The 14,722-nt window shown below is 45.5% G+C and overlaps 1 protein-coding gene across 1 annotated transcript in view; it reads left to right on the forward strand.

Moving 5' to 3' along the window:
• The window catches only part of LOC143298212 (uncharacterized), a 73,134-nt gene that overhangs the window by 49,331 nt on the left and 9,081 nt on the right, over nucleotides 1-14,722 (forward strand). Inside the window, exons 9-12 of the mRNA XM_076611005.1 lie at nucleotides 8,883-9,073; nucleotides 10,019-10,205; nucleotides 12,094-12,207; nucleotides 12,934-13,056. Coding sequence (XP_076467120.1) covers nucleotides 8,883-9,073; nucleotides 10,019-10,205; nucleotides 12,094-12,207; nucleotides 12,934-13,056 — 615 coding nt within the window. The remainder of the gene's footprint in view (nucleotides 1-8,882; nucleotides 9,074-10,018; nucleotides 10,206-12,093; nucleotides 12,208-12,933; nucleotides 13,057-14,722) is intronic.

Consider the following 14,722-nt stretch of genomic DNA (forward strand, 5'->3'; position numbering starts at 1 on the left):
TACTTGTTTTTCAGAATAAAATCATGTTTGAACCAAAAAGACCCTCCCCCGCCCCAGTAACCTTTTATAGCAATCGGTTCTGTGAATTCATAGCCACTGTGTTATTGTTCGGTACTGGAAGGCTGGGCCCAATTCTGACTCTTCTTCTAGTAGGGGGCATTAAGTCCGAAAAACAGGTGAAAGCTGCACTTCGTGATAAAAACATTCTGTTTGGTTTTTCTTATTCCTTATTCATTTGTGGTTCATTTAAGCAAGGGATCCACCTTATCACTGCACCGGAAGTGGGTGTGGTCGGCGTCTAAAGTAGGTCACTGAGTTCAAAACAAATGACACTTATTTTCTCGGTTATTTCGTTTTCTTACCCAATTTCACAAGTGGAAATGTCCAGAATGTGGTCTCCGAATGTTAATTATGCTGTTATGTACTTGCTATGTTATGTAAATGTCTTCAGGGGTGTTTCGTGACAAAAATAATAAAGATAAAATAAAAATAGAAAATAGGTCACAATGTCAGTGATGCTAACTGGTCGTTGTTTAATCTCAATGTGCACTGTTATGTTGCTCATACACTTTAAAGAACATGTACATATTTTTCATCTTTCTCTGGGCTACTTGTACCCTAAACAATATATATATGTATATATATATATATATATATATATATATATATATATATATATATATATATATATATATATAAAACAGCAACAACAAAAATTAAACATAAACAAAAAAAAGAAGGGGGAGGGGAAAAAAGATGTGTCTAGATCTTTGGGTGCCGTTTATGATAGCAACTAAGCCTCTTTTTGAATTTCTTCTGCTATGAGTTGATATTTTGCAAAGTACTTCAGTCTCTTAAGATATGACATTGATGAAACTGATATAGCAGCTCAACAATCACCTTTGTTTCAACAATCTCATCCACCCATTTCAGTCTGCCTATCGTGCTGACCACAGCACCGAAACCGCTCTCCTCCACATCCTGAATAACCTACTGCTAGCGTCCGACTCAGGACAGATCTCCCTTCTCACTCTTCTCGACTTGTCAGCCGCCTTTGACACGATAGACCATTCAATCCTTCTTTCCCGTCTTCATTTTACATTTGGTATCAACGGCACTGTTCTAAACTGGTTCAAATCTTATCTCACTGATCGATTCCAGTCTGTCATTGTTGATAATTTCCAGTCTGAACCCGTTAAAATTGAACATGGAGTCCCACAGGGATGTTTTAGGCCCAGTGCTCGTCACACTGTACACTGCTCCTCTCGCTGAAATTATCAACCGCCATAATGTCAGTCATCATTCTTATGCTGATGACACTCAACTCCTGAAGAGTGATACACCTGAAAAACTGTTGTCGCTCTTGCAAGAAACATCTAACTGCTTCCTGGATATTCAAAATTGGATGACTCTAAATAAGTTACAGTTGAACGCGGACAAAACTGAAGCAATGATCATAGGAACTAAACAAAAACTCTCTTCCATTACAACTAATACTATAAAACTTGGCAGTACATCCATCCCTCTGTCCAGTTCAGTCAGGAACCTCGGCGTTGTCCTTAACAACACACTGTCCATGCAAACATTTATCAGCGCTATATAAATACCATTATTATTATTATTATTATTTATTATATACTTGTAATTAAAGAAAATCAATCGTAAATCTGTGAATGTAAGTATAATCAAGGTCGATCAGCTCTGCCAATTTCCAGAGGCACCACACGCATGTCTAAAACATTTTTGCTTGGATACGTTTTTAATTCATATCAAGCATTCACCAAAAACCGCAAACATATAGTATATGCTCAATTCGCTTGTTTTGCCTTTCATTCAGCACTGACAGACAATATCGTACTAGATTCAATGTGGAGAAGAATGATTGTAGAATAGTAAAATCCTTCTCATTCTCATAAGGGTAAAGAGTGCTTCCAAGGAAGGGTGGTGGGTCTTGTCGCTGATGCCTGACTGCCTTCTGTCCTGCAGTCCTTCACAGCAGTCCGATGTGGGAGGATAAGGAGAAATTTTAATATACCGTTGCGCACACTGGTGACTGTAATTTCACATTTCACTTTTTTTCTTGCCCAGGGCATACACAGATTGGTCCAATGACTCCATGCTGCCCTGGATGCTCCACCGCAGGTTGCACGACGTCCATTACATGTTTTGTCATTGCGATTCAGTGCACATTTTCTGATAGCATGGCCAATGCTGCTAGTATGTCTGTCCAGATACTCATGACGTGCAGCATGGAAGTCTGACCAGGAAAGTGTACCAGTGGCGATCTCATGTTCATCTTCAATGACACCTTTGCAGTGACTTTCTTATTTGATTTTTGCCTCTTGACTCCTTCTGGACCATAGGGATGCAACAGTACTCCAGCGGACTCGGTTTTTGGCTGCTCTCTTCAGCCGGGCCTATGTCCATCCGGCTGTGCCTTCATCTCATCCTCCAAGCTTCTTTTCCAGGTCTGCTTTGGTCAGCCAGCTCGCCTCCTGTCTTGTGGTGTCGTCTGGAGGCTTTCGAAGGGTATTGCTATCTAGCCCCATTTCCTCTTCCTGATCTCCTCACTAAGGGGCACCTGGTTGGTTCTTCTCCAGAGGCAGGCATTTGATACTGTCTCTGGTCATCTGATCATTTGAAACATGGTGCAGGCATCTATTGATGAAGGCCAGTCGTTCGCTTGTGTTCGTCTTGGTTGTTCGCCATGTTTCAGAGCCACACGAGAGGACTCCTTAACGTTGATGTTGAAGATCCTCAGTTTGGTGTGAGTGGAAAGAGATATAGAGTTCCAAATTGGCTGCAGGGTGTTTAAGGCATGCCTCGCTTTGTTGATGCGGTTCTTGATGTCTTCATCCGCCCCTCCGGCCTTGCTCACTACGCTGACACCTTTGCAGTACACCAACCATTCACTTTCAGTGTTGCGCGTCTTGCTTTCAAGTCTGACGGCTGGTTTTGCACTGACGTTACATGGTGGTATTTAGACATCTTTGGAGGTCAGAGCAACTGGATGCACTTTTGTGTAGGTGACAGAGGGGGGGTGGGGGGGGGGGCATTATTTCCATTCTGGCTGACACCGATTGCTGAACTAGGGGTGTGAAGTGCATAATTGCATCTGCGTCTTCATGCTTATTCTGCATCAAATATCCCATGGAAGGTGTTTCCCGCTGTTGTCAATCTTGTGAGGTGTGGTCAATTTTATCGACCGCTCCAACTATGTAAATGTTTGTCATCATTCTTGGCGGAAGAACTACACCGTCTGTTTCAAATTTTTGCTATATACTGTTTGCAATATCTGTTGAAATAGACAACACATGCTTGTATGAGATTCCAAGGCCAAGGCTATGAAGGATTTCAACCAGCCCTAGCTTTCTTGTCTGACAATGAACTTAAAGGCTAGTAGATTAGGAATGATGTCTGTGTCCTGTTGCGCTGCATATGTGATGTTGCTTTTAATGATTTTTTGCATTTATATGCAATTATCTGTGATATACTGACAACAGTTTGAATCTGGTGTGCAGTGGTTAATTCTTCAGTGGAATCTGGCCCACTGGTCATCATGCTGATGGGCGCCTTTAAGGTGAAATGTATACAATTTTCTTGACATTCTGTGGATGAATTTGACATTGAATGAACTATCTGGCTACAACAGATCACTTCTAATCAGCTCAGCGGTTTTTGCCAGATGTGAGGCTTCTGAATCATAACTGCGTGTTTCTTGATGGTGTCACCGAGGTTTTTGTCAAACATTAGGACACTTCTCTGCTTTGTAAAGTGGCAATGGGGTCTGGAAGAGCTGTGCGAAGTTTATGTTTGATACGTGATGAATGCACTTCAGTTTGCTCGATTCCTGATTGTGCCAGTCCATACGTGTATATTCTACACAACTGAGACATATCATCGTCCATGTCTTTATTTTTCTCTCGTGAGTTTGCATTTGACAGATTGTCAGCACGTCTATAGAGTTAAATGAGCATGTGTATGGTACACATCTATTGTTACCATGTCCCCTGAAGCAAATTTAAGTAAAAGACTTCTATCCTGAAGCTCTTCTGCACAGTTTCTCATCTTGTAATCAAGTCCTAAGTCCAGCTCCTTGCAGTATACCCTCATCACTGTTTAAAAAAATTCATTAATTTATTCGCATGAATACCAAACATGTTTCTTGTTTTCACAGGACTAGCACTGGATTTGAAATTCTTATATATATATATATATATATATATATATATATATATATATATATATATATATGCTCCCAGTCTCCTTTTAGAGGTTGTCCCTGCTTTCCTCTGTTCTACATCTCTTCTGCCACTTAGAAAAATGTAGAAACATTGCTTCATATCCATCTCCTTCATCAAAGACAGATCAACAGAATTGGGCAATGTCCTAATCTTTTAAAATCAGCAAGGGTTTCAGTAACATAGGCGTAACCAGCACATTCTCGCTTGGTTGGGCAGATCAAAGTTTCTTGTGATGCTGTTTGACATAACGCACAAAGATTCCAGTTGATTTCCACCACGTCTTCAGTCATCAACCTGGACTGTGGCGGATCACAGCAACCACATACTTGTCTGCATTGACATGACATAACTCTCTGAGAACAAAGCAAGACAGTTGTGGCGAGCTCATTTCTTTAAGTTTCAATTTCACATTGTTCAGAACCCTGTCGACTGTGAAGGCCTCTTCAGGGCTATATGCTCTAATCATACGAAAAAATCAATTTAAGCATACTTCGTTACAGAATATGCAATCTACAGGGTTGTCAATAGCTACCATTAAGTCCGTAAATTAATTAGGTCATTTTGTCTTGTACAAACTAAACAATCCCTTTTTAATTTTCTTCTCTCTCTCTCTCTCTCTCTCTCTCTCTCTCTCTCTCTCTCTCTCTGTGTGTGTGTGTGTGTGTGTGTGTGTGTGTGTGTGTGTGTCATTCTTTCTTTCGTTATTTATTAATTTATCTATTTATTAATTTATTTATTCACTTTTTTTGTTAACTGTACAGTTACAGTTATATAATACTTTCATCTACAAATTAAACGCAGTAGCAATACCCTATTGTTGATTACCACACTTCAATAGCAGATTTTTTTTAATGATTTTTTTTTTTATTTAAAAAGAAAGAAAGAAAAAGGCATAACACCTTCGTTTTAAAAATCTAACTTTTGTCGCTAAGGATTGCCGTACTTCAGTTTCTGGTCTGCCATGGGCGATGAAAACAACCAAACCAGCGCAGTGCGCGCGAAGCGCCAGTCTCTGAAATAGGGAAGGTGCTGACAGCTGCGGGTCAGGCCGGGGTCACGCCACATCCCGCCTTGCTAAATACTATGGTGTCCCATTCGCGTGTGAGTGGTATAAATGGTCTTCGTAATTAATTTTAATTAATTTTTACGCTTGCCACAAGCCACTGGAAAAGTGGATCCCTCGCTTAATGGGTTCATTAGGACTTATTGTACATGTATGTCAATTATTATATTTTTATCACAAAGTGCAGGATTTATATTTAATGCCCCCTACTATTCCTCCGTCTTAACCATCCCCAGCCTGAATCAGGTATCCATTCACACCACGATGGGGTGAGGAAAATCAGGTGCCTTTCCTAAGGACACAACACCTGGCCGAAACAAGGCCTGGAACTCGGCTCTTGATCAGTCCATGTCCTCACGGACTCTGCCACGACACCTCCCAGTTACAGTACCAGAACCAGTAACTTTTCAAATCTGTTTAGAGTGTCCTCATTTAACTTTCGATTTCTCACATTAGAAAATGTTATTTAGCAAGTCGCTTTTGTGTGCAGTGCGAGGTGTGATTCGTGATGTTTTTTGTTGGGTTTTTTGTTGTTGTTTTTTGTTGTTGTTTTTGTCTTTTTTATATTTACGTGTTCGGCATTGCAGTGTGTATATGAACATGACTGATTTCATCCACCCAATCAGGTGAACTAGGCGTGGCAATGGCTGGCCTGTCATGAGTATGACTAGCTTTTCTCAACCCAGTACAGTGAACAAGTGGCAATAACTGACCAGTCACAACAGCCAATATCGAACATGTACGACTTTCCCCGCCCAGCCATGTCAGTAGGCAGTGGAAACACAAGACAGGGAGACATTGTTTTGAAACAGAAAAAAAACCAGAAGCGATACACGAAAAACTTAATAGAAACATACGAAAACATACCCCATTCTACACAACGAAAAACTGAGGTGGAAAAACACAAAAGACACAGACATGAAAAGAAGAAACGTGGCAACGGCTAGCCAATCACAACAGCCTGTATATGAAAATGACAGACTTTTCCCACCCAATCAGGTGAACAAGGCCTGGCAATGGCTGACCAATGACAGAAGCTGTATAAACATGATTTTTCTTCCGCCCAATCAGGTAAACAAGACGTCACAACAGCCAGTACAAATATGACTTTTCTCTCCACCCACTCAGGTGAAAAATGAGTGACAACGGCTAGCCAATCATGAGCATGACTGACTTTTCTTCCACCCCATCAGGTAAAAAAAGGAGTGACTACGGCTGGCCAATCACAACAGCCAGTATAAACATGACTTATCTCTCCACCCAATCACAACAGCCAATATAAACATGACTTTCCTCCACTCAATCACAATAGTCAGTATGAACATGATTTTCCTCTCCACCCAATCAAAACAGCGAGTATAAACATGACTTTCCTCTCCACCCAGTCACAACAGCCGGTATAAACCTGACTTATTTCTCCACCCTGTCACAACAGCCAGTATAAACATGACTTTCCTCTCCACCCAATCACAACAGCTAGTATAAACATGACTTTCCTCTCCACCCAATTACAACAGCCAGTATAAACATGACTTACCTCTCCACCCAATCACAACAGTCAGTATAAACATGACTTTCCTCCACCCAATCACAACAGCCGGTATAAACATGACTTTCCTCTCCACCCAATCACAACAGCCAGTATGAACATGACTTTCCTCTCCACCCAATTACAACAGTCAGTATAAACATGACTTTCCTCTCCACCCAATCACAACAGCTAGTATAAACATGACTTTCCTCTCCACCCAATTACAACAGCCAGTATAAACATGACTTATTTCTCCACCCTATCACAACAGCCAGTATAAACATGACTTTCCTCTCCACCCAGTCACAACAGCCGGTATAAACATGACTTATTTCTCCACCCTATCACAACAGCCGGTATAAACATGACTTATTTCTCCACCCTATCACAACAGCCAGTATAAACATGACTTTCCTCTCCACCCAATCACAACAGCTAGTATAAACATGACTTTTCTCTCCACCCAATCACAACAGCCAGTATAAACATGACTTTCCTCTCCACCCAATCACAACAGCTAGTATAAACATGACTTTTCTCTCCACCCAATCACAACAGCCAGTATAAACATGACTTTCCTCTCCACCCAATCACAACAGCCGGTATAAACATGACTTTCCTCCACCCAATCACAACAGCCAGTATAAACATGACTTTTCTCTCCACCCAATCACAACAGCCAGTATAAACATGACTTTCTCTCCACCCAATCAGGTGAACAAGGAGTGGCAGCGGCTGGCCAATGACAACAGCCAGTATAAACATGTCTTTTCTCTCCACCCAATCACAACAGCCGGTATAAACATGACTTTTCTCTCCACCCAATCACAACAGCCGGTATAAACATGACTTTCCTCCACCCAGTCAGGTGAACAAGGAGCGGCAGCGGCTGGCCAATGACAACAGCCAGTATAAACATGTCTTTTCTCTCCACCCAGTCACAACAGCCGGTATAAACATGACTTTTCTCTCCACCCAATCACAACAGCCGGTATAAACATGACTTTTCTCTCCACCCAATCACAACAGCCGGTATAAACATGACTTTCTCTCCACCCAATCACAACAGCCGGTATAAACATGACTTTCCTCCACCCAATCACAACAGCCAGTGTAAACATGACTTTCCTCTCCACCCAATGACAACAGCCGGTGTAAACATGACTTTCCTCTCCACCCAATCACAACAGCCGGTATAAACATGACTTTCCTCTCCACCCAATCACAACAGTCAGTATAAACATGACTTTCCTCTCCACCCAATCACAACAGCTAGTATAAACATGACTTTTCTCTCCACCCAATCACAACAGCCAGTATAAACATGACTTTCCTCTCCACCCAATCACAACAGGCGGTATAAACATGACTTTCCTCCACCCAATCAGGTGAACTAGGAGTGGCGGCGGCCGGCCAATGACAACAGCCGGTATAAACATGACTTTTCTCTCCACCCAATCACAACAGCCGGTATAAACATGACTTTCCTCCACCCAATCAGGTGAACAAGGTGTGGCAGCGGCTGGCCAATCACAACAGCCGGTATAAACATGACTTTCCTCTCCACCCAATCACAACAGCCGGTATAAACATGACGTTTCTCTCCACCCAATCACAACAGCCGGTATAAACATGACTTTCCTCCACCCAATCACAACAGCCAGTATAAACATGACTTTTCTCTCCACCCAATCACAACAGCCAGTATAAACATGACTTTCTCTCCACCCAATCACAACAGCCGGTATAAACATGACGTTTCTCTCCACCCAATCACAACAGCCGGTATAAACATGACTTTCCTCCACCCAATCAGGTGAACAAGGTGTGGCAGCGGCTGGCCAATCACAACAGCCGGTATAAACATGACTTTTCTCTCCACCCAATCACAACAGCCGGTATAAACATGACTTTCCTCTCCACCCAATCAGGTGAACAAGGAGTGGCAGCGGCTGGCCAATGACAACAGCCGGTATAAACATGACTTTTCTCTCCACCCAATCACAACAGCCGGTATAAACATGACTTTCCTCCACCCAATCAGGTCAACAAGGAGTGGCAGCGGCTGGCCAATGACAACAGCCTGTGGGAGGCCAAGTGCCGAGAGGTGAAGCTGGAGGTGCCGGTGTCGGACAACCCCATCTGGAAGCGTGTGTTCAGGGACAACCTCTACCTCAGGCTCAACTGGAACAGCGGGTCCTGCAGGGTCACCGACTTCAAGGGACACACACTGAGGTGAATTACACCAGGGCATTTGTGTGTGTGTGTGTGTGTGTGTGTATGTGTGTGTGTGTTTGTGTGTGTGTGTGTGGTTCGGTGGAGAAGGGCCTAAGTAAGTGTGTGTAATAATACTAATGATGATACTACTACTACTACTACTACTACTACTACTACTACTACTACTAAATAATAATAATAATGAATGTAGTTGTAGTAGTAGCAGTAATAGTAGTAGTAATGATAATGATAATCCTAGTAGTAATAATAATGATAACAGTAGTAGTAGTAGTAAGATACTGTACTTATATGGTGCAAGCTCCCCATATGGCCTAATGGGCTCTAAGAGGCTCACATGAAAACAATACATGTGCGATAGTGAATTACACCACAAGACAGTATATGTGGTTACAGAACACAATGCGAGTGACTGGTCTGCGTATGTAAGTGATTGGTCTCTAACTCTAATTTTGTTATTGACAAGTTTCTACATGTCAGTGACTGGTCTGTGTTTGTCAGTTAGTAGGGTGTACGCTTGAGTGATCTGTCTGTACAAGATGTGAGTTATGAATGTAAGTGATTTGACCATGTGAAATTCGAGTCTGAATATGTGTGATTTGTTTTTAAAAAAAAATAAAAAAATAAAAAAAAAATATATATATATATATATATATATATATATATATATATATCTGTGTGTGTGTGTGTGTGTGTGTGTGTGTTGTCTCAAATCCCTTACAGGTTACCTGTTGTATGATTCTATCCGATAGACCTGTTGTATGATTCTGTCTATCTGTAGATAGACAGATATATAGATAGATATGTGTGTGTCTATCTATCTATCAATTTATCAATCTAGACAGATAGATAGATATTAGATGTGTATACACATTTCTTTTTTTATTTATCTATGTACTTGTCCTTCCCTTTCACATCATTTCTGTCATTCTATTTTTGTGTCAGCGTGCTGACCGTGACGTTTGACAAGGACCGGCTGGCGAGCGGCAGCGCGGACAAAACGGTGCGCGTATGGGACATCCGCACGGGTCAGACCCTGCACGTGCTGAAGGGGCACACCAAGGGCATCTGGTGCCTGCAGTTCTTCACCCAGCACCTCCTCCTGTCAGGATCCTTCGACTCCACCATCAAGGTCCGGGCGTGGTTTGGCGGGGTGGGTGGGGGGGGGGGGGGCGGTGTTGTGGTGAGTGGGTGGGGTTAGTTGGAGTGAGGGTGGTGGGTGTTGTGTGTGGGTGGGGTTGGTGGGGGTAGGTGGGGTTGGTTGGGGTGAGGGTGGGGGGTGTTGTGGTGTGTGGGTGGGGTTGGTTTGGGTGAGGGTGGTGGATGTTGTGGTGTGTGGGTGGGGTTGGGGACGGTACAGGTGTAGAACCTGAGGACTGGCACCACACCACACCGCACCACACCACACCACACACCACATCACACTACACTGCACCACACCACACCACCACACCACACCACACCACACCACAGCACAATACATGTGAAGGACAGTACAGGTATGGAACCTGATGACTGGCACCACACCACACCACCCCACACAGCACCACACCTCACCACCCCACCCCACACGGCACCACACCACACCACACCACCCCACACGGCACCACACCACACCACACCACCCCACACGGCACCACACCACACCACACCACCCCACACGGCACCACACCACACCACACCACCCCACACGGCACCACACCACACCACACCACCCCACACAGCACCACACCACCCCACACGGCACCACACCGCACCACACCACACCACACCACCCCACACGGCACCACACCACACCACACCACCCCACACGGCACCACACCACACCACACCACCCCACACAGCACCACACCACCCCACACGGCACCACACCGCACCACACCACACCACACCACCCCACACGGCACCACACCACACCACACCACCCACACGGCACCACACCACACCACACCACCCCACACGGCACCACACCGCACCACACCACACCACACACCACATCACACTACACTGCACCACACCACACCACACCACCACAGCACAGCACAGCACAATACACGTGAAGGACGGTACAGGTGTGAAACCTGAGGACTGGCATCACACCACACCACACCACCACACCACACCACACCACACACCACACCACACCACACCACTACACATGTGAAGGACAGTATAGGTATGGAACCGAAGGACTGGCACCACACCACACCACACTGCACTGCACCACACAACACACCACCACTGCACCACACCACACCACACTGCACCGCACCACCACACCACACCACACCACACTGCACTGCACCACACAACACCGCACCACACCACACCACACCGCACCACACCACACCACACTGCACCGCACACCACACCACACCACACTGCACGCACCACACCACACTGCACTGCACCACACACACACCACACCACACCCACACACACCACACTGCACAGCACAGCACACACAACACAACGACTACAACCAGACTGCACCACCACACCACACCACGCCACACCACATCACACCACACGCACACCACACCCACACACACCCACACCACCACAGCACACACACACACCACACGCACCACACCACACCACACACCACACACACCACACCACACCACACCACTCACATGTGAAGGACTTAGGTAGGACCGAAGGACTGGCACCACACCACACCACACTGCACCGCACACAACACACCACCACACCACACCACACCACACCACACTGCACTGCACCACACTGCACTGCACCACACAACACACCACCACACAACACCACACCACACCACACCACACACCACTGCACTGCACCACACAACACACCACCACACCACACCACACCACACTGCACCGCACCACCACACCACACTGCACTGCACCACACAACACACCACCACACCGCACTACACCACACTGCACCGCACCACACACCACACCACACTGCACTGCACCACACAACACACCACCACACCACAGCACAGCACAGCACTATACACGTGAAGGACGGTACAGGTTTGGAACCTGAGGACTGGCACCACGTCACGGACACTGCTGGGCCATGCGGGGCCCGTGTGGTGCATGGAGAGACGGGGCAGCATCCTGGTGTCTGGCTCACAGGATAAAACGGTCACTGTCTGCCCGTCTGTCTGTCCGTCTGTCTGTCTGTCCGTCTGTTTGTCTGTCTGTCTGTTTGCCAGTCTTTCTGTCTGTCAGTCAGTCTGCCTGTCCGTCTGTCTGTCTGTCTGTTTGCCAGTCTTTCTGTCTGTCAGTCAGTCTGCCTGTCCGCCTGTCTGTCTTTCTGTAGAAAGAGTGGTGATGGTAGGGAGGAAGAAATCTGGCAACATCCTATTGTCAGGCTCACAGGACAGAAAGGTGACTGTCTGCCCGTCCGTCCGTCTGTCTGTCTGTCTATCTGCCTGCCTCAGTGTCTGTCTGTCTTTAGAAAGAGGGGTGGTAGTGGTAGGGAAGGAGAGAGGTAGCAACATTCTCGTGTTAGGGATAAAACGATGACTGTCCGTCTGTCTGTCTGTCTGCCTGCCTGTGCACGCATGTGTGTGTTTGTGTGTGTACGTGTGTGTGCGTGTGTGTACGTGTGATATGTGTGTGGTGTGGAGTGTTTGTGGGTGTGTGTGCGTACATTGTGTGTACACATGCGTGGTTTGGGTATGTGAATGAGTGTATGTGGAGTGTGTGTGCGAGTGTGCGCGCGTATATGTATGCATGTATGTATGTATGTATGTATCCGTGTGCGCGTGTATTTGTATGTGTATGTTAGCGCGCGCGTGTATGTATGTGTGTGTGTGTGCGCGCACTTGCACTCATGTGTGTGTGTGTTTGTGCGCGCACGTGCAGGCCAAGATATGGGACATCGGCCGCTGCATTCTGCTGCACACCCTGGCCGGTCACAACGCCGCCGTGTTCGCTGTGGACATGAACGAGGCGGGCACCACTGTCATCACGGGGTCGGCAGACAGGGTGAGGAGAGTGTCTGTGGTGCCAACTGCTGTTATCTTTACTTGCAGACAGAAATAATAACGGAACCCCACTCGACCCTCAGCCGAGTGACGTAAAGTGTCGATGCAAGAGTCTTTGTCGTCAGCACTCGTTCTAAAAACATTCCATGGAGGCCAGAGTTCAGATTCTCATCCGTTACATTCAGTAACGAGATCCGTTCAAGAGAAGATCAGTGTTAAGTAAATTTAGATGTTCTGCACTCAAGCAGGGCAGTTCAGATCAGTTCAGGCCCTGAGGGAAAATACAATAAGATAAAATGATGCAAACATACATAAATAGATAAATAAATAGATGAGTAATTAAACTAAATAATTTCCCGCCCAGTGACGCAGTGCCAGCTGGTTGTATATGTCTCCGGGCTGTGTGATTGATCTAGATCTGTGCGACACACACACACACACACACGTGTACACAGAGAGAGAGAGAGAGAAATAGATATACAGTTGGGCAGACACTCAAACAGACAAATATGACGGACAGAAAAAAAGACGAACAGGCATATAGAAAGACAGACAGACAGACAGTTGGGCAGACACACAATCAGGGACACACACACACACACACACACACACACACACACACACTTCAGAGATAGACAGACACATAGACAAGGTAAACAGAGACAACGGGAATCTACAGACATGAGAGAGCAAGACAGAGACAGAGAGGGGCTTGGGGGGCAGGGGGGGGGGGGGGGACTAGAAGGCGAATCGGGGACAGAGTCATTTCTAAAAGCGTCACGACGATCGAAAGAGAATATAGCCAGCCTGCTAGTTGAAACGGGGAAAAAGCGAATCGAATCCGCACCACAGAGAGAGAGACGTAGACCTACGCATCGTGCTGATGCTGCTTGCAGACGGTCCGCCTTTGGGCCACGGACACCGATTGGGATTCAGGTCGGATGATTTATTCATATAGGTCATTGCCCCTCATAAACGGGTGCAGTATGCAACATTATTAAACATGCAAGTGCACAAAGTGAAACAATCATTATGATACCGTAACTGATCTTAACTTAAATGCTTTGTAAATTGACAAATTCTATACAATGCTTTCTTTATCAGATGCCATCAACAAACTAAGCCGGAACTGATTTGGAAACTTACAATACTTTCACGGAATATACTGTTCTCTTAATTCACTCTTGAAAAGCAGGACAACATAAAATGAAGGTTTCTCTCATCTTCAGCCCCACTTCTGCAGAGGGCAATAGAATTCCAATCTCACTATGTTTTCTATAAAACATGGAATCGGAACACAGTCATCCGTCTCTGAAGGGACACGACGACCAAAAGAGTGCATGGCATACCAGATGAAAAGGAAACAAGCGAATCGAACCTGCACCAGACGGGCGCAATAGCCGAGTGGTTAAAGCGTTGGACTGTCAATCTGAGGGTCTCGGGTTCGAATCACGGTGACGGCGCCTGGTGGGTAAAGGGTGGAGATTTTTACGATCTCCCAGGTCAACATATGTGCAGACCTGCTAGTGCCTGAACCCCCTTCGTGTGTATATGCAAGCAGAAGATCAAATACGCACGTTAAAGATCCTGTAACCCATGTGAAGCGTTCGGTGGGTTATGGAAACAAGAACATACCCAGCATGCACACCCCCGAAAACGGAGTATGG

The sequence above is a fragment of the Babylonia areolata genome, chromosome 23 (genome assembly GCF_041734735.1).
Source record: "Babylonia areolata isolate BAREFJ2019XMU chromosome 23, ASM4173473v1, whole genome shotgun sequence".
NCBI lineage: Eukaryota > Metazoa > Mollusca > Gastropoda > Neogastropoda > Buccinidae > Babylonia > Babylonia areolata.